The 27,339-nt window shown below is 50.1% G+C and overlaps 13 protein-coding genes across 13 annotated transcripts; 4 read left to right on the top strand and 9 right to left on the bottom strand.

Moving 5' to 3' along the window:
- Positions 1-119: 119 nt before the first annotated feature.
- On the bottom strand, positions 120-1,336 carry fleA (fucose-specific lectin FleA; the record flags this gene model as incomplete). Its single annotated transcript, XM_024831085.1, has 5 exons — positions 1,253-1,336; positions 1,021-1,199; positions 752-965; positions 598-700; positions 120-534 (listed from the first exon to the last, which is right to left on the bottom strand). Exons 1-5 carry the CDS (start codon positions 1,284-1,286, stop codon positions 120-122), a joined length of 945 nt encoding a protein of 314 aa, XP_024686401.1. The 5' UTR covers positions 1,287-1,336.
- Positions 1,337-3,004: 1,668 nt separating this feature from the next.
- P174DRAFT_502294 (putative aldo-keto reductase (AKR13)) lies at positions 3,005-4,266 on the bottom strand (the record flags this gene model as incomplete). Its single annotated transcript, XM_024831084.1, has 4 exons — positions 3,005-3,664; positions 3,710-3,805; positions 3,862-4,035; positions 4,097-4,266. 4 exons carry the CDS (start codon positions 4,264-4,266, stop codon positions 3,067-3,069), a joined length of 1,038 nt encoding a protein of 345 aa, XP_024686400.1. The 3' UTR covers positions 3,005-3,066.
- Positions 4,267-4,863: 597 nt separating this feature from the next.
- P174DRAFT_502293 (uncharacterized protein) lies at positions 4,864-6,584 on the top strand (the record flags this gene model as incomplete). Its single annotated transcript, XM_024831083.1, has 2 exons — positions 4,864-4,960; positions 5,009-6,584. Exons 1-2 carry the CDS (start codon positions 4,920-4,922, stop codon positions 6,582-6,584), a joined length of 1,617 nt encoding a protein of 538 aa, XP_024686399.1. The 5' UTR covers positions 4,864-4,919.
- Positions 6,585-6,750: 166 nt separating this feature from the next.
- On the bottom strand, positions 6,751-8,349 carry P174DRAFT_439517 (uncharacterized protein). Its single transcript, XM_024826821.1, has 5 exons — positions 8,281-8,349; positions 8,041-8,234; positions 7,981-7,989; positions 7,254-7,948; positions 6,751-7,190 (listed from the first exon to the last, which is right to left on the bottom strand). Exons 2-5 carry the CDS (start codon positions 8,180-8,182, stop codon positions 6,915-6,917), a joined length of 1,122 nt encoding a protein of 373 aa, XP_024686398.1. The 5' UTR covers positions 8,183-8,234; positions 8,281-8,349; the 3' UTR covers positions 6,751-6,914.
- A 1,131-nt stretch (positions 8,350-9,480) lies between these two features.
- On the top strand, positions 9,481-10,427 carry P174DRAFT_429209 (putative phosphorylase; the record flags this gene model as incomplete). The annotated part of the gene is made up of 2 exons (XM_024825558.1): positions 9,481-9,597; positions 9,648-10,427. The coding sequence occupies 2 exons, from the start codon at positions 9,481-9,483 to the stop codon at positions 10,425-10,427; spliced, it is 897 nt and encodes a 298-aa protein (XP_024686397.1).
- On the bottom strand, positions 10,159-11,417 carry P174DRAFT_117535 (uncharacterized protein). Its single transcript, XM_024821055.1, has one exon. It carries the CDS (start codon positions 11,215-11,217, stop codon positions 10,534-10,536), a length of 684 nt encoding a protein of 227 aa, XP_024686396.1. The 5' UTR covers positions 11,218-11,417; the 3' UTR covers positions 10,159-10,533.
- Positions 11,418-11,617: 200 nt separating this feature from the next.
- On the bottom strand, positions 11,618-12,912 carry P174DRAFT_364641 (uncharacterized protein; the record flags this gene model as incomplete). The annotated part of the gene is made up of 4 exons (XM_024822004.1): positions 11,618-12,039; positions 12,374-12,533; positions 12,588-12,692; positions 12,751-12,912. 4 exons carry the CDS (start codon positions 12,910-12,912, stop codon positions 11,618-11,620), a joined length of 849 nt encoding a protein of 282 aa, XP_024686395.1.
- Positions 12,913-13,813: 901 nt separating this feature from the next.
- P174DRAFT_502288 (putative GABA permease) lies at positions 13,814-16,177 on the top strand (the record flags this gene model as incomplete). The annotated part of the gene is made up of 8 exons (XM_024831082.1): positions 13,814-14,328; positions 14,380-14,450; positions 14,508-14,531; positions 14,581-14,670; positions 14,729-14,811; positions 14,862-15,259; positions 15,285-15,641; positions 15,695-16,177. The coding sequence occupies exons 1-8, from the start codon at positions 14,218-14,220 to the stop codon at positions 16,175-16,177; spliced, it is 1,617 nt and encodes a 538-aa protein (XP_024686394.1). The 5' UTR covers positions 13,814-14,217.
- Positions 16,178-16,240: 63 nt separating this feature from the next.
- On the bottom strand, positions 16,241-16,579 carry P174DRAFT_365069 (RING finger protein; the record flags this gene model as incomplete). Its single annotated transcript, XM_024822037.1, has 2 exons — positions 16,241-16,412; positions 16,470-16,579. The coding sequence occupies 2 exons, from the start codon at positions 16,577-16,579 to the stop codon at positions 16,241-16,243; spliced, it is 282 nt and encodes a 93-aa protein (XP_024686393.1).
- Positions 16,580-18,428: 1,849 nt separating this feature from the next.
- On the bottom strand, positions 18,429-19,209 carry P174DRAFT_510708 (haloacid dehalogenase, type II; the record flags this gene model as incomplete). Its single annotated transcript, XM_024831708.1, has 3 exons — positions 19,124-19,209; positions 19,026-19,099; positions 18,429-18,973 (listed from the first exon to the last, which is right to left on the bottom strand). The coding sequence occupies exons 1-3, from the start codon at positions 19,192-19,194 to the stop codon at positions 18,429-18,431; spliced, it is 690 nt and encodes a 229-aa protein (XP_024686392.1). The 5' UTR covers positions 19,195-19,209.
- Positions 19,210-19,722: 513 nt separating this feature from the next.
- On the bottom strand, positions 19,723-21,217 carry P174DRAFT_478984 (uncharacterized protein; the record flags this gene model as incomplete). The annotated part of the gene is made up of 1 exon (XM_024830689.1): positions 19,723-21,217. Exon 1 carries the CDS (start codon positions 21,073-21,075, stop codon positions 19,723-19,725), a length of 1,353 nt encoding a protein of 450 aa, XP_024686391.1. The 5' UTR covers positions 21,076-21,217.
- A 120-nt stretch (positions 21,218-21,337) lies between these two features.
- On the top strand, positions 21,338-23,581 carry P174DRAFT_364906 (uncharacterized protein; the record flags this gene model as incomplete). Its single annotated transcript, XM_024822027.1, has 1 exon — positions 21,338-23,581. One exon carries the CDS (start codon positions 21,338-21,340, stop codon positions 23,579-23,581), a length of 2,244 nt encoding a protein of 747 aa, XP_024686390.1.
- Positions 23,582-24,684: 1,103 nt separating this feature from the next.
- Positions 24,685-26,317, bottom strand: P174DRAFT_478982 (putative 2-hydroxyhepta-2,4-diene-1,7-dioate isomerase; the record flags this gene model as incomplete). The annotated part of the gene is made up of 5 exons (XM_024830688.1): positions 24,685-24,897; positions 24,985-25,124; positions 25,197-25,710; positions 25,778-26,125; positions 26,231-26,317. The coding sequence occupies 5 exons, from the start codon at positions 26,315-26,317 to the stop codon at positions 24,685-24,687; spliced, it is 1,302 nt and encodes a 433-aa protein (XP_024686389.1).
- Positions 26,318-27,339: the final 1,022 nt, after the last annotated feature.

The following is a 27,339-nucleotide window of genomic DNA, read 5'->3' as shown; positions in this document are numbered from 1 at the left end:
CTTCTAATCTTATATGTGCCTTCATTTACTCTTAATAGAGATTATAACCAAAAGATGTGATTGCAAGCATCATTCCTAGCTACTGTTCACCTGTAGCACACATGGCAATTCACACAGAATTAAGCAGGAAGGGCATTCTTGCCCAACTGCGACCCGTGCGCTCGGGACCAAACCCACTCGCTCACAGCGCTAACATATGTTCCATTCTGAAAGTATAGGCGGAGATCCGGCCCGTTATTGGCCAAACTGCCCCAGCTGATAATAGCGACCTCCGAGCCCTGGATGACTGGGGTGATGGTTCGCTTGTCGTTATAGCCCTTGCCGTGGTCCCAGCAGACCTGCCAGATAGTGTTGTCCGAGTTGACAAAATAGATACGCATGTAGATGGAACTGTTGCCGGCTCCGTAGCTGGTGGCTGCAATGGCGGTACGTGGAGGTGCCTTGTCAAAGATGGTGTGGAGGTTTGGGTACCAGCTTTTGTGCGGGTCGTAAGCTCTTTGGACGAGTTTGAGGTCGTCAGTTTGGAACCAAATCCTGTGCGTTATCTTTTATTAGTAAGTCTTTCCGTATTCAGGTTTGCATATGGCGGTGCCGTACCGGATGCTTGGGCCATTGTGGTCAGTATAGCGGAAGGAGGTGGCTCCGATGCCAGTGCCGGGGAGCGCAGCTCCCAGGTTGGTGCCCTCCTTCCAGCCGTCGCCTAAGTTGCAGGTTAGTAACAGACATCAAGAGACTTTGTGATTAGACACACCATTCCACATGTACTCCTGGATTGTGTTATCTGACTTCTGGGCATAGATCCGCAACTGCAACGCATCTGTTCCCGCCAGGAACACAGCTGTAATGCGAGAGTAGGGCGCAACTTGGAACTTGGCACCGCCCAGGCCGCCGTTGTACCATCCGCTTCCGGAGTCGTAGGCAAACTCCTGGAGAGTGTTTCCTTCAGTGAGGGTGTAGACACGGATCTCCATATGGTCAGAACGGGAGCAGAGCCAATGGGCAGATAATAACATAACATACGTTGTTCAGCTCTTTGGAAGCCGCGGCCACAGGGCTGCCGAGCTTCGCCTTGCCGATGACATTTTTTTCGGTGCCGTTGGCCCAGCTACCCTCGTAGAGACTCTCGCGAATACTGCCGTGGACATCCTGGAAGTAAACACGGAGACGGTTGGTTGAATTGACCGCGGCAATTCCGGTGCCTATATTTGTCAGGTCGAAACAGGAGGTGAAAGGAGCATTTGATCCAACATACGGAAGAGGACTTGCTGTGCTCCAGTGGTAGACATTGTTCGGGGACTTAGGGTATCTTTTCAGGTCCTATAGCTATTGAGTAGTGCTCGAGGTTATGATTGTAGATTGATGTGCAGACCTGTCACAGCCTTTTATACACAAACAGAGGCAATAATTATTTGCCCATGAAGCAAACCCCTCTTCTCTTTGATTTTGCTTTGCCATAATGTGCAATCAATCCAATTATTGTGCTTCGAGAACAGTGAGCTGTGTTTCTGATGCATTTGTGGCTTAAATAGCGCTTGTAACGCATGTACATTTGTATGCTGAGATACCATTGGGCCAGTTGATCCGACGTCTGGTTTACAATGCAGGGCTGGCTGATATTATGATGCTGGCTGGCTGTAACTAAAGCAGGGTATCATGGTGTGCTCCTTCCAAATGGTCTTCTTCGGACGTCAAATCTCACTGGAACTCAACCGCAGCCTAACGATCTCGGCCATTCCGGTCTTACAATCACGAAATGAGGAATCATCTGCAGCCTTGTCTGGCCGTGATACACAGCTGTCTACGCTGGTGTGGGGAATTTTCTACTTTAGCTTAGGGCTGCGTGCAAGGTTAGTTTGCTGATTGGTTCTTCAGATCAGAATAACTCTCACTTCCCCTCATTTGTATTCTGAGCTAGGACACATCATATGAGGTCTATTGTTTGTGCTCATTGCTTGGCTAGCATAAACGATACACATTTGTGACTGGAGAGCAGTTGAGAAAGCTTGCAGGAGCATGTCTCAGGAGTCACAAGAGGGTGTAGAACCAGAGATAGGAAAGAAGGATTGAAGGAAGAAGGCCAGTGGTGATACTAAGAAGATGGTGTATATCTTTCCAATATTTTCTAAAGTATTCTAAATTCACCAGAATTTGAAGTGCCGTGGATATGATGAACTGCATAGAATAGGATAGAGATACAGATATGTGGATGTGATTTACATGCTTGGTGCTACTATCATTAGAGATCAGAATGGTCACACATGCAGGTGTTTATTTGAATATTAAATTGAATTTGATATCTGATGATGTATCTTGCATCTTGACTAATGCCACGTAGAGGCCATTATGGCCTAGAGCAAGTAGCTAGATGGTTGTTCCAGCTATGTCCACAATAAAATTACTGTGCAACTTTTGCTGCAACGCATTGATATCCTGGTCCTTTCAGCTCAGCGGTTCAGCTTGATGACACTGATGTCTAACCAGATCGAGGGCTTAGTAGCGAGGCACTTAAATGCCAATGTCTTGCTCTCACCTTCCCCTCATCTCCAGCTCGTCTCCCCGTCTGAGCAGATCGTAGGGATGGTTCAGAAGCTGATATCAAGACACGATTGTAATACCCATCCTAGCAGTTGGACTGCAGTCGTTTAACACGCAATCTAATGCACCTGAAGGGTACCGTGTAACTTTTATCTTTGCTTCAGTACCTGGGACTTTTACTAAGTAGCCTTGGGGTGAGAGTGAGACCGTGGGAGCCTACTGTAGCCAATAAGACAATACACTACGACGATCCGAGCCTTTGTGGCTGGCTGATCTCAAAGACCCACTTGACTAGAGAGTTGAAAAATGCAGTATGGAGTTAACCAAACACAGAAACATATGGACTCGTATCTGCTAGATGGTTAGGAAGTCAGCTGGTATATTTTCTATTATTAGCAGGTGCAAGCATCCAGAATGCATCTAAATGCGACAGACTACAGCATTGACTTGTATCTACAATACGATTGACAAGCCTTTCAACGCAATGAATGATTCTCCGGATATTCAACATGGATCGAAAAGTAAGCTCCATCAACTCTCCTCGACAGTATCGCGATAGAGATACTCCGCGAACTGGTCCGGGACCTGGCCACCAACCATTTCATTCTCCTCCGCGAAAGTCCTGATCTCGGCTTCCTCGTTGTCCGTCAGTGAAATCTGCAGAGCACCCCAGTTCTCCTCCAGGTATTTGACCCTTCTCGTCCCTGGAATGGCAAAAATCTCGTTCCCTTGTTTCAACAGCCAGGCCAGTGCCAGCTGCGATACAGTACAACCCTTCTTCTCCGCCAGAGACGCGAACTGACTGGCAACCTTGGCATTATGCTCGCGATTCTCTTCTAAGAACTTGGGTATGACTTTTGGTCGCTTATCTTCACTGTTGCCGACTGGCTCACCCTTGCTGAAAGTGGACGTGATGACCCCGCGTCCAAGGGGACAGGAAGCCACAAGCGCCACCCCCAGTTCTCGACAAGTTGCCAGGAGGTTTGTGCCGGTTGGGCCCTCGACATCGCGTGAGAAGACGCAATACTCGGTTTGGACAGCCACGACGTTGGCGATCTTGCATGCCCGCCGGAGGGTCGCGGAAGACACGGATGACACGCCAATGTGCTTGATCTTGCCTTCTCTGATACTGAATGAGCGCATAGACCTTTAACGTTATTGAATTGTGCCTTACGCCTGAAGCTCTACCATAGCTCTCATGGTCTCCTCGATGGGAGTTTGAGGGTTGGGACTGTGCAGATAGTCTGAGGTAGAAAGCTGGTTAGCTATACTGGCCTTTGTCAGTAGACGGGGTTAAGGGGGCTAACAAAGGTCAATCGAATCGACCCCAATCTTTTGAGGCTCGCATCGCAAGCTTCCTTGCAATATTCGGCAGAGCTGTTGACCTCGTGGGGTTTTCCTCCCTGAACAAAGCCGAACTTGGTCGCCAGAAAGATCTGGTCACGCTTTCCAGTCCGTCGGAACCATTTTCCCAGGAGCTCCTCATTGTCGCCGTAGAGACTATATAGGTAGAGTCAATTAGCGATGAGAATCTACTGATTGGTGCTGCTTGAAGACTTACTCGGATGTATCCCAAAATGTCTCTCCTAGCTCGACAGCACGATCTAGGACCTTGAATCGTTCTTCGTCACTGGGAATGGAGCCATAGACCCAGAAGGACATTCCCATCAGACCGAGCCCCAGGGCCGGAACAGTTGGACCGTTTTTGCCCAGCTGGCGGTTGACAACCATATTGGAATCCATAGCAAGGCGCGATAAGTGATGTTATATATATATTGTTGACGCAATGAAACTGGATCGATCTGTTTCGGGCGTTGGCAAGGTCGACCAACGCGGACTCATACTGGATACTTATACCTATCAACACTACCTGGATCAATGAGAGATATCCAGTTCCTTCCCACAAGGACCGTGCTGCTATCCAAGTGCTGAGCTATGAAGCGCACCCTCGCTAATAGTGGCTTTCAGGATAGGGACGTAGAACAGCCAATCAGAGTGGAGCATTGCCGAGTGAGCCTATTGCCTTGAATGACCAACCAGCTTAAGGGCAGAGCAAAAGATATTTTTGTCTTGATCTTCTGGAGAATGGCCGTTAGTGCTAGTCTGCCATGGTATCCCGGGCACCCTTTGGGGATGGGCCATGAAACCATTATTAAGGATGCCCAATCAAATGTAAGTACAGCCGAGTAAGCCAACCAAAACCGTTAGAAAGCTCCACCCGCGGACCCACCACAAGGCGGCAATTAGCGAGTGGGGCCTTCGGCTACCTAAAGGAGTGCAGGGAGGATCTCGTCTCACATCTGCTTAGGTCTTCCCTTCCCGGTAGACGAGAGCTACACTGTGGTTTGGCAATCAAATGGACAATAGAAGTGATCACTTGACGCATGGGTAAAAGAAGAGTCAGGACCGGCTGCCGGACATGCCGGTAAGTCAATGCCGAAACCATGCCTGCGTGTGGCTGAGGTCTTTCTAGGATTCGCAAGGTCAAATGTGATGAGGCCTATCCGGCGTGCCGTCGGTGTCTTTCCACTGGTCGTGCTTGCGATGGATATGGCATCTGGGGGGGCGGAAGCTCCAGCAGGACTACGAAGCCTTCGGCCGTCACAGTGAGCTCTGCGCTTGTTATCGGAACAATGTCAGATTTCCCACTGGCCGCCAGGATCAACAATGAAGAGGGCCGCTATATTCAGTGGTTCAAAGAACGTACTGGGTCGAAAATGTCAGGCTCATTTTTCTCGGAATTCTGGAGCGGCTTTGTCCTACAGGCCGGTATGAGCGAGCCCGCAGTGCTGCACGCCATCCTTGCTCTGAGTTGTGTCCACCGCCAAGGCATCTTGAGCGATAATGGTCTCAAGACAGAGGACGAGGAAAAGTTGACTCTCACCCGCTATAGTAAGGCGATCAATCACCTACAGCCTCATTTCAAGGCAAAGGACCGGACTGCCTTTCGAATAGCTCTCATTGTCTGCGTTCTGTTCATTGCGCTAGAGCTGCTCAGAGGCCATTTTGCATCGGCGCGAATCCACCTTCAACAAGGCTTAAACCTCCTCCAAGGGTCAGGTCTGGTGAAACAAAAAGGCGACCTTCTTGTAGTGAATAGTCAAGACTATGTTGATGACTGGATTGTGCAAGCATTATCGAGGTTGCACGTTCAACTCGAGCTACTTAAGCAAGTCCACCGTGGTTCTTCCCTACGGCTCCAGGTTCCCATCTTGGACTGCAAATCATCGACGTTCCCCTCCGTGAAAGAGGCGTGGTCTTGGCTTCACCACCTGATGGGAAGAGTTTTCAATTTGAATGGAGAAGTGGTTGAACGATTCTGTACAGAGAACAGTCCCCGAGCAGAGCTGGTCAAGCACCAGCGATCCATCGATGAGAATCTCACCCAGTGGCTGAACACATACAACAACACAATCCAAGGGGGTATGCGGAAAGATCAGGCGCAAGTCTACGGGCTGCTTCGCACATATCACATTATGATAACTATCATGGCAGCGACCTGTCTTTATCCTGGCGATGAGATGGTCTTCGACCTGCATACCGACCACTTTCTGGAAATGATCACCATGCTGGCGCAGCTATGGAAATTTCTCGCGATGTATTCCGACTTTGGCTCTCGACCCGCTCAGTTCTTCATGTCGCGTTCCATTGGAGATCTGGGCTGGATTGCCCCACTATACTATATCGCTATCAAATGTCGCGTGCACCGGATTCGACTCCATGCTATCCGGCTGCTGGAAGGCAGCTTCCACAGGGAAGGCTTCTGGGACTCAGAGATTTTGGCATTCGTGGCGCGAAAAGTCATGGAGATTGAGGAGGGCGACTTTTACCAGCTTCTAGATGCGGTGGATGACTTTGAGCTGCATTGCCCTCCGGGACATGAAGATATGCTGTTTCCGCCCCTACCTGAACACTGCAGACTATCTGATGCCGAAGTGAGTCTGTTGAGCGATCCTGTCAGTACGATTTCAATTCTTTGTAACCCGAGTGGCCACGGAACAGATCGCAAAATCTGTGTTGCAAGTTATGAGGTCGCATTCGACCGATGAAATAGAACTACACGTCATCAAATGGAGCCTTACCAGCGTCATATAAACGCATCGTCCTAAGATCATTGGTGGCTACGATTCAAGAGGCTCCGTTGAGTAGGTACAGGTCAGTCCTGTTTAGGGAGCCCAGACAAACCCGCCTGCCTTAATCCTTACGTGCACAGCGTGGCAAATTAGTATATTCATTGTTGGAATATCTATGTTACATAGGAACTATTACCGACGAAAGGTCCTAATGTGGTGAGATCCTTGCGCTCGAGATTATCATACGTCATCAATCAGTACAGTATCCGGCGACGAGAAGTGCAGGCTACTGACACTCAGTCTGCATCAGACCTTGCCAGACGCACTGCCTCGTCGGCTCCATGACGAGAAACTCATAGAGCGGAACGTTCCTCTCTTCTTCACTGGGATCCCATCCTCCTCCTCCTCCTTAGGCACCGGCGCTGGGCGTACCTTGTCGTTCTGCTTCTTATAGAGCCACCAACTGGACATGACAACCAGTGTGAGAGGCACTGTTATTGCAGCCCAGAGCCACCATACCGCTGTCGATTCAAACCGCATGTTATCACCACCACCGTTGAAGCTCCCAGCGCTTAGGATTGTCTGTGAAACAACTATCAGAATACCATGATCCATTCCATCCAAGAACCCGCCAGAAGTACTCACCGCGATGAATGTCCCAGGTAGAAAGACCATTGTCAACGCAGCAATCGCATTCATACTGGTACTATCTCGTTTCATACTAGCCGCCAATTGTATGTTACTCGCTGCATCCTGCTGCGTCACAAGGTTATACACCAGCGCCATCGTGCTATCCTTGCGGTTCTTGTAGTTGAGAAACCATATCTTCTGCTTCTGCATGGACTCAATGACATATGTGATCGAGTCGGCCGCGCGCTCAAACACCCGCGCCGGGCTACCCATGGCTTCATGCAAGTGAGCATGCGCCGTGCGGATGCCAGTTGCTGTGATGATGGCGACGTCGGCATTGCCCAGATGCGAATCCGCGTTTTGGGAGATGATTTGCAACTCCTCGGTAAGTTCTCCTAGTTTGCGGCGGTCGTTGGTTTCAAGCCCCGCGAGATGGTCGTCGACCTTGTTGATCTGGGTCCACATGTATCGCCGGAATCGCTGGGCGTGATTCTTCGAGGCCTCGAACGACAATGTGGAAAGAATGACGGCGAGGTCGAATGGATCGTCGAGCAGTATACGTGCCCTTTGCTCTGCTGGTGCCGTTTCGATGGTGAGGTTGAAAATGTTTTGCAGGGCTTGGATACTCGAGTCTCCTTCCTTGTGGGATATGATATAGGTTGTGAGATGCGATGCCGCGTCGTAACGCATGTATACTGATAGAGGTGCCCCTTGAAAATGCAAGTTCCATCGGGGTGTTGACAGTAGAAGTCTGTGGATGTCAGCCGATTTCGACTTATCAAACGCAACAGATGTAACGGACCACAAGCCAATATGTTGCTATTGCTATCGGACGTCCACCGTGTTTGCGGCGCCCAGTAGTCTGGTCTCCCAAGCAAGTTCATAATGAATGACGGATCAGCGTTCAGGTACTTGAAAAGGTCCATCGTGTTGTCTTGAGTCATGGATATCCGACTCGCAAACGAAGTATTCTTCTCTGGTATGAGAGGTACGAAGCTATTGACTGTCAGTGGGCGAAAGGAACAAAGAGTCTAGAACGTACAATGCAAGTAGCCTCGAAGGTTTTGAATGTCCAAAGGGTGCATTCGTGTGGGAAGGTTTTGGAATACTCTAACCTGCCCATCAGCTCTGTTGGCATGGTGGAACAAGTGCTCCTACCCGAAGGAGTTGAGTCAATCCTCGAGAGTCGAGCGTATGCCATGCTTTGCAGTATCAGTAATCGATCAATAACTGTACGATTATCGCTCTGACTGACATGAGGTGTTTTCATTCACGTCCAGACACATGATATCGGTCTCGTCAGAAAAGTTCCGGGGATTCTTCAAATGCGTGTCATGCTGCACCGCTGGAAAGACATCCTGGAGAGACTGGAGGTTACCGAGAGGGTAGTTGCTGCGGTCTAAACTGAAGTTGAAATCGAGATCCTTCGCTTCCAGATCGCTTGCTTGGGCATGACGAAAGATATCCTTCATCTCAATCGAATTCCTTCGAGGAAGCACCTTTGTCTGTGAAAATGACGCCTCTAACCGTGAGAAGTTGGCATCTTCACGGTCGGTGCTTATGGGCTGGTTATCGCCCATTGTGCTGGTGGCGCCCTGCAGTTCTGTTTGTCTGAACAAGCTTAAATATTGTCAAGAAAGTGGGGATTTCCTCGTCTAGTGTCCAGACTATATCTGCCGACATTGCGCAGAAACGGCTCCTCTTCTTCCCACAAGGATGAGCCTCATCACTGGGGCCAGTGCGCTTGAGCTCGGCAGAGATTACTCTGTCCGGCCAACCTGACATGCGCGATTCGTCGGAATGATGCTGGAGGATACGCCACCCACTGACAGATCGTCCTCTCTGCCCGGCTGCCTTTCAGCTGGGCATGCCGAGACGGAACTAATGGCGTCCTGTTCTCGGCCTTGCGAGTTAGCCTAAGAGTCATAATCATCTTAGGAAACCATGTCTTCAAAATCCGGAGATATCGGATCGGACAGGTGAAAGGGTGAATATATGGATTGACCCTTCGAAGTGCATGAATGTGACCATGGTTTTGAATCTGTCAGCCGCCAGGAGGCGGAGATATCGAATGGATATGGATATGGACACGTAGTAAGCACTAAGCCTGGTTGGAACATAGCCGGCCTTGGTATCATCATTCTTATTGCCCTGGTTTCTTTTCTTTTTTCGATCTCAGTCAGGCAACTCAATATTCGCATCCTGCTGCCACCAATCCCAGCTCTGCTGCCTTCCACGTGCCATGGCGACTGCGATCGACTATGATGCTCTCCTGGCGAGCTTCGACGACTTGGTTACTCGAGAAATCATATATTATTCCCCGCCAACAACAATACGGCTGCACGATGCGGGCTTTCCTGTGAGAAATCCCGGCATTAGATCGACATTCACTAACAAGATCGATTCCAGTTCGAATTCTATATTAGTCCTTCACTCCGCACAAAACCGGCTTATATTGGGGACAGTTTCCACTCCAACGATAGTGCATCACCTGCAGGCTTTGGACCAGGCAGTGATATTGCCAATGAGGATCCAAACTTGCTGATCGCCACTATTAACCACACTCATCTCCTCGTAATCAACAAGTTCTCTGTTTTCCGGCCACAGTTGCTCTTGTTGACATGCGACTCCTACCGGCGGCAGCATGAACCACTTACCCTGGAAGACTTTGCGGCGACTCACAGCGTCCTCAGCTCGTCAAAAGAACGCCATCTTGTTATCTACAATTGTGGATCAATAGCAGGCGCAAGCAGGAACCATAAACATGTGCAGATTTTGCCGCGCCCTGCCGATCTATTTCCGGACGACCCGAACTTTGACCCTGAGGTGATTCCGTTTCAGTATGGTCTGCGATCTCTTCGCGGTCTGGATTTCGGAAGTCCGGACTGCCCCCTAAAACTCTCGGAAATCTACCAGGAACTATTGGCAGAGGCGAAAGAAAGGCCTGGAGACTCACTCGACGCAAACAATGAAGGGTACTTTCCACATAACGTCGCGTTGGTCCGAGAGTGGATCATTGTCATCCCCCGGCGCAGTAACAACTTTGAGGACATCACTGCCAATGCGGCTGGAATGATGGGCTCTGTCTGTCTAAAGAGCGAAGCCGAGTTGGATCGCTGGAAACAGGTCGGACCGACGAAAGCTCTGGCTGGTTTGGGATTTCCGAGAGAATCTGAGAAGGAGGACTAGCATGCATTATAAACATTGATGGATGCCTTCGAATCGTGATTAGACATCTTTAAGCAATATGGTTAAACAGATATAGAACGCTCGCCCCAACGAGACTAGCAGATCATCACAATATCTTCATGGCGGCCTCCGCCAGATGTACGGCCTCCAGTTCCTGATTCTTGATGACCGAAATCAAAATGTTTGTCCCATGCTCCGACACAGCTCGGACAACCACATTCTCTCCATATCCACAGTCCTTCTCTGTAGGTGCTGCTTCACTGTACTCGGCAAAGCTCTCCTTGGTGACTGCATCTTCCTTCGACAGCAACACCCGGCTAGCCACGTCTCTTGCCTCCTGGTACGTCAGGAAGACTCCCTCGATGTCGATATCGCGCACTCTGCTGCCCTCCTCGGCGCTGTACTCGACATTGGCTTGTACTACGTAGTACAATGGCCTGGTGATATGGCCCTCAATGACCTCGCCGATGAGCTTATCGTCCTTTGGGGTTGTGATGATATGAACCCGAAATTCTGTTCGATCGGGCGCAACAGCAAAGACGGCTAATCCAGATCGCTCGGGAAGATCTCTGTTCTCAAATATCTCCGGCTTGGTCTCGTACGTGGTGAACCACTCCTTTTCGTAGCCCGCGTCAAACAGACAGCGGTATGCGGCGGCTTTGGCTGCCTGGAGATTTGTGTAGGTGGCAGGGATTCGGACCTTTTCGACAACGTTGTTTGGATTTTTTTGAAGGTGACTGGTTGTTAAAATGATGTGGAAAAGTTGTTCAGTACTGTCGTTTGAGCCCATGGTGGCGACAGTGTTAGGGGATATGTCGTGGTGAGATTTAGAAAGTGTACGAAAGAGCGCCTGTGCTGAATTGATGGTGCTTCCTCTCTGGGTTACGATACCGTTGCTTTTATATATTTGCTATACAGGCTGCATTATTCTTGCATTTTGTGGTTTTCATGATGCGGAGTGATGTGGAGTGATGTGGCTTGACGATGGCATGTTATGCGTGGCATGATGCTATTTCAACATAGTCAGGATTCTTAGGATTTTACCAGATCATGACTTGGATGATTCTAAATGTCAATGGATTTTTGAAACACTTTTCCATTTCTCATTAGCAGAGCCGGGCAATTATGGTCATAGTTCAGTTTCCCTATGATCAACCGGACCTGAGTTACCAAAGAAGAAACTCACTTCACTACCTATGCTCCGGATGTCCTTCATCACCAGTTACAACCCAAGTCCGCGTCTCGCGGATGATCCCAGTTTGGCTGGATTGGCTATCCGCATCCCACGCCGGTGACGCTGACACCGTGGTCAGATTCTGCCCTGATGCCACTGGGACCAGTTCATGATGCTCCTCCCGGCTATGGTTCGTCCCAGATCGTCCGTATGATCGTGACGATTGACCCTTCCCAGTCGAATATTGATATTCCACCCCTTGAATACGCAGACCATTTGACTTGAGCTGATTGAGGAAAGGTTTCAACTGGCCCCAGCACGCGGTGACTATACTCGCGCATTGTACAACTTGCGATACAATTGTAGTAGGACAATAGTCGTATGTAGGATCGGTGGAATGTCTGACGTCGCGCGAGAAGACGATTTCGATAATTGTCGCTATGACCACGCTGCATGCAGAGGTCAGTCCTTGTCGTTTCAATCATATGGATCTGAGTAGTACAAACAGGACTCTTGATAGAAATATACTTGCAAACACGGCCTTTTTCTTCCGCGTCGCCTGAATGCCGGCAATCAAGAGCAAAGCCTGTGCGATGATCATACAATCCGTAACAATATTGGACACAGAAAGGAAGTAATTCCAAGCGGCCTAGCATGTGTCAGTACTTATTCCTTGGAACACCGCTATCAAAAAGAAGTGTGGCTACCAGATTGAAGCATTGCCCGTGCCAGTAATCCCATGGACGGGGCATATTGCACTGAAAGGCCGTACCAAACACACCAACCACTCCCAGGACAGCAATAAGTCCCTGCAGGACCGCGGCCTGGAAGTGATCCTTATGCACCGGTGTCAAGCTGCGAATAAATGTCGAGAGCGATAGCTTGGAAAGGCAGAGGCTTGCGATATACAGGATGTAGGCGGCATATTGTGACTGGATAAGGGTTAACCGGACTCAAGGCAGCAGATGCCGTTAGCAACGACGTACTTTCATGACATGGTCAAAATTCTGACTCGAAATTGTCGCGAAATGATAGCCATATCCGTGTGATACCGCTGTCGAGATCGCTGCAGATTGTGCAATGCAGAACGCCTGTGTTGAAACTGAGGTAAGACCAAAACTCTCCTGGGGTTTACGTTTGTAAACATACCAAAGATGCGATTATCAGGTAGTCATCGCTGGTCAATCTATGAAAGATCCAGAACTTCGTCCCCAGTCGAATAAGGACGCTCAAACCCGCAACGACGACCAGAAACCAGTTGGTGACATTGACGGCAGGATCTCGGGTATCGATGTTGGCAAATCGCCCCATGTCTGCCACTCATGCCCTGTAGGCAGTCGATCAAAGCCCGGCTACTCAATAGCGCTTGTCGCGCACAATGGCATTCATGTCAGGAAGAAGGAGAAGCAACCTGGCATGGTTGACATGATAAGAGATGAAAGCAGAAAGTTCCTCGACATTTAACGTCGAAATCAATGCCAATACTCAGTAGACCTCACCAGAGCCCACTCTGAGCTGATGGAAACATCAAAAGTTTGATTATGACCAGGGAGGGACAGGGATCTCATCCTTCCCGTGCCATCCTCGTGTACGGCCTGCATTGGCGACAAATATTACCAGGAATAAATTTCCTCCGTTTCAGATCTCTATCCTTAGGCCTCTTCACTTGATCTCACCCAAAGACCTACAGGAGCATCTACATGAAGATCCCTCGCGTGGCCATATTGCCATATTATCGCGTGTCGTGGGATCTACACGTACAGCCCTTAAGACAAATCTCAGGCACAAGCACAGCATACACACGGAACAACCGCCGACTGTTCTGGTGAAACACGCACGGCACGGATCCTGGCTCGTGCATTAAGAGCATGCGACCATCGGGGACAAAATTTTCACATCCTTGCAGTGATACGGAGCAAGGTTACATTGTCGGCCGAACCCTTGTCGCGCCAAGAGACGTCACGTAATAGGATTGGACTCTAGGTGGTGGATTGACCGTGGTCTAACTGGTTTCAGCACCCAATGCCGATTGATAGAAGGACTAGTTTCAGAGTAAACGGTCTAGCGAAGTCTACCCAGCGATCACGATCAAATGGTGCCTTGGCTCGGGTCGGTGGGCGGGACAAGAATTCGAGACCGAAGAAGCATATCCCAAGCATTGTGATCAATCGAAGAATCGGCAGGCGGACATTCGAGCATCCAATTGTACAAACGGATATAGGTTTATGATACCAAATTGGTGGTGGTATAACACCGCTGAACATCAAGGGCATCAAGTGTGAACTCCTCGATCCTATCCTGGATTGCCACCACTGTGAATGACCCGCAAGACAGGGGGATGACAGGGATCGTAAATTAGAAAGACACCATCGATATCGGCTTCAGTCGGGGTTACTTCCCACCCATAAGAGGGCCTCCCTTTGCGTTCAGGACTAGAACCTGAACGGAAGGTGTTTCGACGGTGGCCAGATTGGTCTGGGCAACTTGTGTTCTGTCCAGCAACCCACTTCTCCTACTCCTAGACCTTAAAAATGAACCATCCCCGACATTCATGGTGACAATTTCCAGCAGCTCTTGGGTTCGATTGCTATTCCCCAGTTTCCTGATATCGCAAACATGGAGTCGCACCAACTCAAGCATCGCGCTGTCTCCGCGAACGAAGAGGTCCGCAGCCATGATCGCGATGTCACCGATCTGGCGCGACTGGGAAAGAAATCAGTTCTGAAGGTAAATAGGCTGCTTCTCTTGAAGCGTTCCTTGATCTGACCTCGTCTTTAGCGAACATTCGGCATCCTATCCACACTCGGGTTCAGCTGCACAATTCTTGCGACGTGGGAGGGATTGTTCAAGTATGAATTCCTAACCCCTCACGGGCTATCATGCAACTAATAAATTCTCCTTTATAGTACTTTGCTCATGCCTCTATCAAAGTTCGTAATGCAAGCTAGATGACACGAGGTCGAAACTAACAGCGTATAGTGGCGGTCCAGGAGGCGCAATCTACGCCTTTATTTTCGCCTGGACAGGAACCGCATGCTGCTTTGTGGTAATATCTGAATTGGCCTCAATGTACGTGAAAGACATCTTGCAAATCCAAGTATTGACATCAAAAACTAACAATCGGAAGGGCACCAACTTCTGGAGGCCAATACCATTGGTGCGCCATGCTTGCTCCGCCGCGTCACATGAAGTTCCTCAGTTACATGACTGGTAGGTAACTCATCGGATCACCATTGTCACTACTGACCTCGTCATTACAGGGTGGGTTACCGTCATTGGATGGCAGGCTGCATTCGCCTCGTCCTCGTTTCTTGCAGGGACTCAGATCCAAGGCGCGGTCCGCCTCGGGCACGAACTTTACCAGGCGAAGCCCTGGCAAGGAACCCTTCTCATGTGGGCGGCCGTCCTGCTGGCGTTTGGAATCAACGTGGTCGGAGGCAAGTTGCTCCCCCGGCTTGAGACGGTCATTCTGGTGGTTCATTTGCTGGGCTTCTTTGCCATTCTCATCCCGATGACCTACATGGCCGACCATAAGTCCTCGCACGACGTATTTCTCGAGTTTGTCAACAGTGGTGGATTTCCCAGTCAGGGGTTGTCGTGGTTTGTTGGAATGACGGGTTGCGTTTTCGCCTTCGCTGGGGGCGATGCTGCTGTGCACGTATGAACTCTTCGTACCCTCTTAGGAAGATTGGATCATTGACCAGAAACAGATGGCCGAGGAGGTGCGCAACGCATCTGTGGCAATTCCGAGAGCAATTCTCCTGTCCGTCCTCATCAATGGAACGCTCGGATTCAGCATGTTGATTGCTGTACTGTTCTGCCTGGGGGATCTCGACGCTGCCCTGGCAACTCCCACTGGATATCCGTACATGGAGATATTCCGCCAAGCTACCAATTCACTCCCGGGGGCCCTCGGAATGACCTCAATCTTGCTGATTATTGGCGTCTGCTCGGTGATTGGAATGCTGGCCGCAACGTCTCGTCAGTTCTGGTCTTTTGCGCGTGATCGAGCTGTCCCTGGATGGCGCATCTGGAGCAAGGTATACTCCCCGTGTGGTTTCGACTTAGCATCACTGACATGCTGCCTCTTCAGGTCTCCCCTATTAACTGCCTCCCCACGTACTCGATCCTGCTCACAATGACCGTATGCTGTCTCCTGGGCCTCATCAATATCGGCTCCAGCGTCGCCCTCAACGCTGTCGTCTCCATGGCGGTCTCTGGTCTCTATCTCTCCTACCTCATGGTCGGAAGTCTTCTTCTCTACCGACGATGCACGGGCGCCATCTCGCAACACGACCATGGAGAAGACGGGGTCATCAATGTTCCCGGTGCCAAGTTGGCCTGGGGCCCATTCCATGTGCCGGGGATTTGGGGCACGGCGGTCAACACCTACGCGGTGATTTATATGGTGATCGTCGTGTTCTTCAGTTTCTGGCCTTCTCAGATGTCAGTCAACAAAACGACAATGAACTTCAGTGTGGTGGGTACTGTGGGCACTATTCTGCTGGCACTTTTGTACTATGTGCTGCGGGCGAGGAAGGTGTACACGGGACCTGTCATGGAGGTTTCGATCTGATGGGGATAATTTGAGCGTCACTTTGAGTATGAGCATATTGCATAATATATACAAAATCTGTGACTAGACGTTATTTGGCCCTGGCTCATTCTGTTCGAAGAAGGCTCGATTACACAGAGGACATAAAAAGTGGCGCCCAAGAAACCACTGCTCCAGACAGTGTGCATGATATACGTGGCGACAGGACAACACGTGCATTAGATCTGTTCCGTTTACGTCTTCCAGACACATGGAACTAATGTAGTTGTTAGTCTGATTGGTTGAAAAAGACCAGAAGCAATAATCGACCTACCATGTGAAATTCGTCGAAGCGCGATCAGACAAGTCTTGTTCGATCTGAGTGTTTTCTACCCATTCCTCATACGGTTTGGTGGGACAGAGAGTCTCGAGCTTCTGCAGCATTTCTGTGTCTGACTGATGCTTGGTTTCTTTTATGAGGGTTCTTGAGGCCGAAGCGCGAGCTGCCTCTCGGCGCACTTGTATGAAAATCCCTCTGATAAGTCATTAGCTGATGTCTTTCACTCTCCAACTCGGTATTGTTGGCTCCTCAAACGAGCGGAGAGGACCGGGTCTCATACAGCATTGCAACAACGACAATAACAAATGATCCGACACAGACCCCTATCACCGCTATTGGAGAATTTGATTGATGGTCCATCTTAATGGCGGAAGATTTCTATCTGCATGTGGGGAGGCAGAACCACAGGCACGGCAAACGCGATAATAAATGACGGCAGACGCCTGTCCGGCCGAAATAAACAGAGTCCATGTGCTCGACAGTCTGACCATCAGCCACCCATGGTTCGGTTTCATGAGCATCGGGTGAGCTCTGGCATCTCATGTTCTCCTGTGGCAGTGTCACTCATGTGCTGCCATTTAAAGTGCGGTGGCTCAGTCTATCCTCGGGTAGCCCGTCCGTGGAACGCCATCTCATTGCTTCGGCCGCGTCAACGATGTAATCGATTGACATTTCAGACTGTCTAGATTGTCATCGATCGACACAAGCTGGTGATCGGGAATATCCGAACCATGAGAGATTTGCCCCACAACATCCCCATTCCCCAGAGCCCGAGCGCACGTGTGTCATTCTGTTTCCGACTCGATGAAAGTATTTGCCTCCCGGCCGGCATTCCTCGGGCCACGTTTGTCGTCAGCTTCATAGCCACTCTCCAAGGGTTGACTGTTGAGCGCAGTTATGTTGATTTCGTAGGCGAGCATTCCTGAAAAGATTCTGAAAAAGCATCTGACACAATATTCTTCGTCCTCCATGCAGTCGAGACATACTTTCTTGCTACGTATAATCCCGCTGGGATGATTACGACTACGTTATTTTGCGTACAAGAGATGATCTGTTCTTGGATAGTGGATAGGACTCTGAGGCTGTAGGTCTCTTACACTGAGGTTTGTGTCGAAATATTGGATATCAGAAGTAAAATAATGTTAGTGCTTTGTAAACACACGAAGCTCATTATTCTTGACAGCTCTGAAGGTTCTATATTAGTAATCTTTCTTCCAATCGCACTATGCATCGCCACAAGCATTCTTCCAAGCGAGGCTGGTATGCTAGAGCTCCTTGGGAATGTGAGGTCGGGTCTTCGTCTGGGGAACAACCAAGCACATCTGGATCCTGTCGTCAGACAAGTGAACCGCCACCAATCCAGTTCGTCGGGCTGAACCTGTCGGCTGGGACGCTTACCCGTCCAGAGATCTAGTGGCTGATGTTGACGGGTTCTGTATTCCGCTGTGTTAAGCGATCAATACCCGAAAATCGTGCAAAGAATGCTCGCCTCGTGGCCAAAGGGGCATTGGAATTCATTTAAATGGCGAATTCATGGTCCGTACATTCTTAATGTTTCCATTTCTCGTCTCGAATGGACTTTATCGATCCCATTCTGGCCTAGACTATCCCTTGCCTGAAAATTGAGTCTACACCCATCCACCATGTGGTTTGCATACCAGGGCCAGCAACCGGCGATCAACATGAAACTTCCAGAAATTGATCTTGAGTATCAATAATTCTCTGCCTCTGGTTCGTGCTCACTGTTGATACGGCAGAAGATACGAGGGGCTTTCCGGTATGGGGCCGGTATGGGCGTATTACTGCTACATGCCGGGTCTGTCGTAGCCGTGTTGTCTAGCTTGGCTAATGATAGCGTGACCGAATTGTTGATGAACCCATAACGGATATACAGGCACTCCAAGCCAGCGACCGTGGTAATCAACTCCAGTACCATTTCTCATATCAGCCTCATCACCGAATGACAGTGAGAATGTCATTCAAATCATGAACCACAGCAGTTGGCTGTAGATCAGGTACAGCAGCATCCATCCATCCCCGACGACCTCGATCCACCCAGATGGCTTGCATACCACAACTCCTAGCGCCGAGCACGTCAAATGGGTTTCCACTGACTAGCCATAGGTCCGCCATTTGTGACGAGGGCGATTTTGCCAACTTCTCGGCAAGATGGGCATACACTGCTGAAGCAGGCTTGAACTGCCTCACCTCATCAACCGTGATGATCTCCCCAAACACGGCACTGTGAGGCGGTAGGTCCGGAGAGTGGCGTACAGAGTTGGTGACCATGTCCTGTGTCCCATTCGAAAAGACCACCGCAGTGATATCGGGACGATCGGCCAGTTGGCGCAAAGTAGACAGAACGTCTGGGAAAGTTGAGAGGCTGTCGTAAGCTCTTAGAAGCTCGTCAATCGCGTCTTCATCGAGCTTTTCACCATGCTCTGCTACGGCATGACGCAGGGAATTTCGAGTGATGTTGGAGAATGAGTCGTATCGTCCTATTTTCAAATCAGTCTAGAGATTCAGCGGCACCTACTTGTCAAAATGTACCCATGCTGTTGAGTCTCCTGGTATATTCCAACTGATATCGTCTCCATGACGTGGATATGGATTGTGCTTTGGTACTAGAGAAGTGCTGCCCAAGCTACTCCACGATTGAATCTGTTGATAAGAGTGTTCCGTACAGGTCGAAGGCGACAACGATCTTATTTTCTGCCATTATTCTCGTTTAGACAGAGACTCATTCTCTTGGGTGAGAACGTATGAGAAAGTTATTAGCAGTAGCATTAGTTAACTGTGGCTGGGAGGTGATGTCACCCCTGACCGTAAGGTACTGGCCGAGATTGTCCAATCACTGTTATTCAGTAACAACAAGAATGTATCTATTAAAGGTGAGCATTGCCTTTGTATACCAAGTATATAATTCAGCCATGCCAGATAGCATCCTGCCCTTTGTTAATGTAAACCTTTGTTGAAATATTCTTTGACTTTACCTAATAGATATCTAGCTGTAGATCTTAACTGCTAAGCACTCCACCATTGTTTGCTTTGCTGAAGCAGGAAAAGGAAAGTCTCAGTATGTCCTGTTCGTAGAACAGGCATAGTACTACATTGACCATCTCTAAGTAAGTGTCAGGAGCAAGTCAAGTTACAGCAGAGTGCTATTTGTATGTCCATAGTCCACAAGTGATAAGATACGTCTACTGCGCAACATAACTTAGCAAGAAACCGCAGTCAAATATCCCAATCAAGTCTTAACCCTCAGCGCGACTCCAGCCTTCATGATTCGAACACCAACAAGGATGATGCCAGCAATGCAACCGGCAACACCTCCATAAACCCACAGGCCTGTCCAATCCAGAGGTTCACTTTTCCCGAGTATGGCACCACCACTTGGCCCACCAATCAACAGACCCAGTCCGCCAATCGCAAAGCCCTGTCCGATGCGTGTGCCAATCATAGACTTGTCCGCGGTGAGGACACGGAAGCACACAGGAGGCAGGGCGACGACAACGCCGCTAAAGAAGCCGGTGACGATTGCCTCAACGATCATTCCGGCTGCATTGTGCACGCCGAGCATACATAGGACGGTGATCCCCAGGAACAGCGTGGTGGGCGCCATGGTGTTGAAGACGCCGATGCGGTCCGACAGCGCGTTGGGTGCGATACGCCCCAGGACGGACCCGGCATTGAAAACGGCGGCCATGTAGAATGCCAGTGAGGTATCGGTGAAGCCACGGTCCTCCGGGTAGAAGGAGATGTAGAAGATGAGGACTGCGTTGCCGATGAAGAGGATGACCATGCTCAGCGTGAAGACCATGAAGGGGATGTCGGTGAAGGCAGACCAGTCAACGACGGCCCGCGGCTTGGGTACACGTATACGGATGCGCATGATGGCCAGCGGGAGGATGAAGGTGCCGAGGGCAATGAAGCCGAGCGTGCGGACAGCCCAGGGGAAGCCGATCGGACCAAGGAGCCGGTAGAGCACGATCGGGTAGATGATGCCGCCGAGGGAGGAGCCGGATGAGGCGATGCCGACCGCGAGGCCCATGTGTGTGCTGAACCATGTTGGAAGTAGCGATACAGTGGGTGTGAAGAGCAGGCCGCCGCCGATGCCGATGCAGATGGCCTGCGCCAGCAGGGCCTGCCAGTATTCGGTGCATAAGGACAGCATCATGAGACCGAAGACCACCAGGAAGCTGCCGGTGATGAGGAGCAGGCGGAGGTTGCCCCGATCGTAGATGGGGCCGGCAACAAGCCCGGTGAGCTGAAGGAGGAAGCATTGGATGGACCCTATCCAGGAGATCTCGGAAGAAGAGGCTTTGAAGAGCTCGCCGCTCTCGTAGTAGGTTTGGAAGACGGCAAACGTGTTGATCATGCCCCATGTGTTGAAGAAAAGAACGAAGCCGGCGGCAACCTGCAGCCATGCCATGAGTCCGCCGTTAGGAGGCGGAGGAGGTCCGCTGGGAGCAGCTGGAGCCGTTGCCAATTCCTCGTCGACCTCTTTGGGGGTATCATTGTTGTCGGGATTCATTGGCGGCCTCTCATCACCGGGCACATCTTGCCTGGGCACGTCTTGGACGGTCCTTTGAGAAGCCATTTTTGATACTGCAGTGAGCAGACATAAAAAGTGACATATCTGGCACTATTCTCGGAGGAAGCAGACACTTAAGTAGGGGGTTATAGGTCGATTGTGTTTTCCGCCGTGACGGACGAATGGCCGCATATTGTCCGTATAGTTCACTGCAGCTGACAAATACTTTCGCCCGTCACGGCGGAACTAAGAATTGGACAACATCCAGCATTCTATCCTTGAAACCATCTGTACAAAAAAAGAAGAGTACTCTAGTCGGACAGCAGCCATGGAAGAGTCAGTTACTGCAGACCTACACCACCAAGAACCATCGGCCAAGCGCAGGAGGGTGCGCAAAGGGACTCGGTCATGCTGGGAATGCAAGCGGCGGAAGATCCGGTGCATATTCTTATCCCCAGACGATGTGACTTGCATCGGCTGCCAGAATCGGCGTGCTCCTTGCGTCGGCCAGGACCTGCCTGAGGATTTGTCTCCGTCAAGAAAAGGCAACCAGCATCTCAGCGAACGCATCGCAAGAGTCGAAGACTTCATCAAGGACTTTGTTGCTAGCAAACATGCCGGAGGAGAGCCACTGCAAGATAGGCATTTGGATCAACCAAACACCGGATCAGATGATTCCGAGCCCGCATCAACTCGAGCTACACAGACAGTGGACTCGCAGGGTGTATCAGCTCGAACCAAAACCGAGACAACAGCGCTTCATCACCTATGGGCAGCCTTTCCAGCGGAAGATGATGCCAAAATCCTGCTCCGAGAGAGCTCGAGACCGTCGCTTTATACCGATCTCGTTAACACCCAGCCCCATAGCAAGCTGACGCTCGATTCGCTTGCCGCGCCGCACCCGATGCCTCAACTTCCTGGTCCCAACACCCATCCGGTCATTCTGGCCAAACGGATGCTCATGTTCGCAATAACGCTACAAAGTCCGTGTGGGGAGAAGGTTCGTGGTCTTTCTGAGCCACAAGGCGTACTCATGAGCCGCTTGAAGACGGCTGCAGCGACATGGATAACAACCAAGGAGGAGATGCACGGCACGGTCGAGAGCCTGATTTGCATCATCCTAGAGGGTGTTTTTGAGGTGAACTGTGGGAATCTTCGACGGGCTTGGGTTGTTTATCGCAGGGCAATGGCCGTAGCCCAGCTGATGGGCCTGCATCGTTCCCCAATGCCTCTCCTGAAACGTATCGACCCAGAGCTGCACGCAGAACCCGAGTTCATGTGGTTCCGCATCGTCTATATGGACCGTTATCTCAGCCTGCTACTTGGTCTCCCTCAAGGCACAACAGACAAGAGTGTGGGAGCAAAAATATCGTCTCTGCAGCATGAACCCCCCGTCGGCAAATTTGAGCGACAGCTCACCGTGATTGCATCCTGCATCTTGGAACGCAGTGAAAGTGCATTCACCACAAGCGCAGTCATTACAACCAAATCCATAGATTCAGAGCTATTGAGACTGGCCCAGAGCATGCCCACAAACTTTTGGCGGCCAGCGAATTTTCATAACCTTACCCCAGGATCTCCGGAGAGCCTGCTGGAGACTGTACGCTTGTCAGCCCAGGTCTACTACTATGGCTTGTTGATTCATCTCCACCTACCGTATATGATGATGCATGGAATGGCCGGCAATGCCGAGCACGAGTACTCCAGGATTACCTGCGTCAATGCCAGCCGGGAGATAATGACGCGCTTCATTGCTCACCGGACCTTCAACCCCATGTCGTCCTGCTCGCGGCCCGTAGACTTTTTTGCACTCCTGGCGGGAATGACACTCCTGCTTGCTCATCTCGACGCTCATCATCATCGAGAAGCGACTAACATCCTGGCTCACCAACGCTTGAGTGACCGCGCCATACTAGAGCAAGCCCTGGAACGAATGGATGTCATCAGTAACGCGAACAAGGACGTAATCACCGGGAAGAGTGCCAAACTGATCCGACGCCTACTCGACATCGAGGCGGACGCTGCCGACGGACGCAGCTACACCACCAGAAGCGTAATAGGAGATCGCGACGATGGACAGGAGGGCATTGACAAAAAGGGTGACGAGCTTCGTTTACATATTCCGTACCTCGGCATCATCAAGATTGCCCTCCAGGATCCTATTTCTTGCGAGCTGTTTGGGCCGCACCAGATGGCCCCGCTCGAGTTCCCACAGAGAGAGTCAACACTCGCCGTATCCAACGATGCGTCCACGTCTCTCCCTCATGCGTCATTGACGGAGGAACAACAGCCGCTTAGCCACCTGCATGGCACTACCCAAAGCCCCCTTCAGGGAATCGTGCCGGCATCGGAACGGTTGAATGCGCAGTTACATGACCAGTCCATTCTGCAAGACACCAGCCCAAGCCAAGACGACATCACTCTGCAACCGCATGTGGGGCTTCCTGTCATTACGGCTGATGTCAATGACTGGGCGTTCCAGGGGGTAGACATGGCGTTTTTCGATGGTTTGATGAGAGGAATGCCCGGCGTGGATGCGGCCGAGTTAGAGCAGTACCGAGCGGGTCAATGACTTGATCCCTAACTTTGATATGCTATCATGCCTCTTCATGCTTGGTGTTCATAGTTTTACAGCCTCTCAACGATTTTAAGTTAATAAAGCAAACATGCTCACACCTCCAGTATCAGGTTACTTGGATATTAACATCCTTCAAATTGCGTCCAATTGAACATTTACCTTGTTTCATCACGGCATGGTCAGACTCGTCAAGCAGTTGTCCATCCATATGATAGAGGCTGTATAAATAGAGATTTGAACTGGCCCACAGAAACCGCCATGCGCTAGGGAGAATGCTCTGGGCCCTACAGCTAATCTCTTGTTCTTGAGCTAGTTCCCAGACAGTAATAATTATGTGCTGCTACTATGACCTAGAAATGAAATAGGAAGATATAGCTCCGCGATGGAATTAGACGCGATAACTGAAGTTCTATTCTTGAGGCGATATCCGGCGTTGGCTTCCTAGTTAAAAGCAATCTGTGTACCAGATTCCCTATTAAGCTTGTTCTGCGTAAGCATGCCCACATTGGGGTTTATATGTATATTTTGCCTCACCACACATGCAGTGATGTTGCGCAACGCTCACTCAGTGATTTTTGCAAACAGCTAGATAGCTTTAAAAGTCTACCCATCCTGATTAAGAAAGCCAAAGGTGCCATGGGAATAATGACCCATGGTAAGGCCTTTTTAAATGACCTCCTTCAAGCTAAGGTGTCTGGTCCCGATCATGCTTATTTGACTATTATTGACCTGCCTGGACTTATCCATTCTAAAACCAAGCAACAGTCCGCGATGGATGTCCAGCTTGTCCAGGATGTGGTTCAGCCCTGAATAAAAGAGTCGTGCAGTATCATCCTGGCTGTTGTGTCTGCCAAGAATGATTTTGCCAACCAGATTGTTCTCAAGCTGGCGATGTAGCATTACTACTTGTATCCAAGTATGAGTTAAACCCTATGACAGGAACCAGTAATGCAGTCCACGTTTACTATGCTTAATTTTGTAAGCAAATACTGGACCTACAAGGGTCGGCTGTATAATTTCATACACGTATTCGTGCAGAGGCGAAATTTTAGACAAGCTCATGATGCTACATGATGCAAGGAAAGACATTGGATTCCCTACAGCGTTGTCCGACTATCTCTGGGCGTTTGCAGCTGGCCACGTAGTGTTCCTAAGCTTACGGAACCTCCACCAGCCCTGACTGTCATCACGACCTCATCTCCGTCCTCCAGGAAAGTTAGCATCTCCCCCTCATGTTGACCAGCGGGAACTTGGCCGGCTTCTGTCAGCTCGAAGAGGCAACCGAGAGTACGGAGCATAGGAGAGTCATCCTAACTGCGTGGTAAGTTTCTTGGTCACATCAAGCAGGCACCAAGGCCTTGGCAAATGAAGGGCTGCTCGGTGTACGGGGCACTAACAGGAGATGAAATGGTACCGGTACCAATGAGGTCACCCGTGTTCAAGCCGCAGCCTGACGAAGCGAGGTGCGCCACCATCTGGCCGGGAGACCAACGAAGATCACGGAGATTTGAGCGAGTCGTCAGCATGGGAACTCTATCTACAGACTTCCTCCCTATAAGCACGGTTAACAAATAAAGTGTCTAAAACATTGAGCACACTCTGGCCTTACGGATGACGGAAACCTCATATTCAATATCCCAAGTGGATTCAGCCTTAGCATGACTCAAATGCCATGCACCGGCAGACCCACCCTCACGTAAATCCACTGAAGACGAAGAGCATCGTGCCCTCTCGAAAGCTTCGATCGGGATGACCCAGGGTGAGATGCTAGTTGCGAAAGCCTTGCCGTTGAAAGGCCCAAGCGGGGTCATCTCGGAGAACTGAATATCTCTCGCGGACCAGTCATTCAAGACGACAAAGCCAAATATATGGTCCTCAGCCTCATCAGCAGTGATGATTTTTCCAGCTGGCACTGGCTGGGAGATGAATATTCCCAGTTCGGCCTCATAGTCCATCATCTCGCTGGGCTTGAATGCGAAAGTATTCGTTTCCTTGTCTTTGATGATGCCATATGGTCGATGGACCGGCGCTGAGTCGATGACGACTGACGATGCGCGGCCATTGTAGCCGATGGGCATAGCGTAATGGTTTGTCGGAGTGGGTGCACCAGCCAATCTGGTACACTTTTTTCCATGGTTAGGCGTCTATACGGAAGGAAACATCTTTAAAGGCCACTGGGTGACCACGTACGTTGGAAACATGGACATCCGAGCACGAAAAATCAGAAAATTCTCCAATATTAAACGGTAAATGCATCGTCGCATCCTTCATGGGCACAAAGGCGGCCGTGTTCAAGCTGGCATCCTGGAAGAGGGGCGAATTGCGGTCATTGAGCCAGTCAATGAGCTGCTGACGGAAACGCTTTCTCGTAGGCGCAGGAAGCGCCGCAAAATTGCCCAGGTCCCCATGACTGAAGGTGGAGCTGCCGTTATGTCCGTTCTCAAGGCGTTGTAGGATGACCTTAAAGCCAGGCGAGCGTTCAATGACGGGAAGGTCGACGATGAAGTCGCCAATGGCTACTCCCACTCGCTTTTCTTCCTATAAAATGTCAACTCTTGCATGTGCTCCTGTGTAGAGCCAGCTGGAGGTTCTCCATTCCTTGATGGCGACGCCGTCAGATAGACGACAGGGGCTTTCTCTCACACAATGCAAAGTACTGAAGATTCCATACGGCAAACTAGCCAAAGTGAATGAGCTGTCCGGCTGGATCGGAACTGGCCAAGCCACCATCTTGACCAGTTGTTCTGTTTTTGGTTGCAACGCGTGGCACTCTGAACACTCTCTCAGTGGATCTACTGTGCATGCGGCATATATTGCCTTGTCGGAGCACTTGATATATTTGCGGATTCCGCCATACTAATAAAGTTGGGCTAATCGAATCATGCGGAGAGCCATGCGTTGGACCTGAATGCCGCTTAATCCTCGACAAGTGCTGAGCCTGTGAACGTGGAGCCGATGTGGAGCCGATTGTGGTCAGCCAAATGCACGCCCATCCGCTATGGCAATTGGAGAGCAACAGATATAGAATACCAGGCTTTTAGTCAATTCACGACGTTTAGACTTGACCTCACCCCACTTAATCCTGAGACGCGCATGGCATAGCATAACATGTCTACAAAGGATGCAGATGTGGTCAAAACAATTCGCCCTCCATCCTGCTTTAGCACCGTCCACGTGAGTTCAATGGACATGTTGTTCAACAACTGATCAGCCTTCTGTATTCTTTCCTTTCGGTGGAATGCCTCGGCCGGGAATATCTCGAGGAATTTCTTTCTCCGGTATCAGATGGATTTCATTTATAATGAATAGCATAAAATTGCCGTGACTGGGTAAAACTTTATGCCAACTTGACTTATATTTTGTATTTCTATTCTTCAAGAATGGTCTAAACTACAACATAAAACCTCCGAACTTCGAGACCGGCGGCGGCGGCGACAATAAGTTTTGGTTTCAATTAAGAATCTTGGTAATTGCTGCGGTCATTATTCAGGAACTGGAAAGGTAGATAGACCGAAGAGTAAGGGTCCGCACCGCGAATCCCTATCTCTTCGGGTGGCTCAGCGTGTAAAGTTTTCGCGCTTCAAAAACCCGGCGGGGACACTATAACCCCAAAGAAGTGGCGTACGGTAGCTTCCTATGGCCTCGTCGATGATATATATTCTCATAGAATAGCAGGTCGAAGAAGGGGGAATACCTTCTACTTCGTGGAGCGGAAATGTGGACCTCTTTCTTTGATATCCGATTACTCCGCA

This window comes from Aspergillus novofumigatus (assembly GCF_002847465.1).
Source record: "Aspergillus novofumigatus IBT 16806 chromosome Unknown P174scaffold_2, whole genome shotgun sequence".
NCBI lineage: Eukaryota > Fungi > Ascomycota > Eurotiomycetes > Eurotiales > Aspergillaceae > Aspergillus > Aspergillus novofumigatus.
This window is presented reverse-complemented; position numbering and strand designations above follow the sequence as displayed.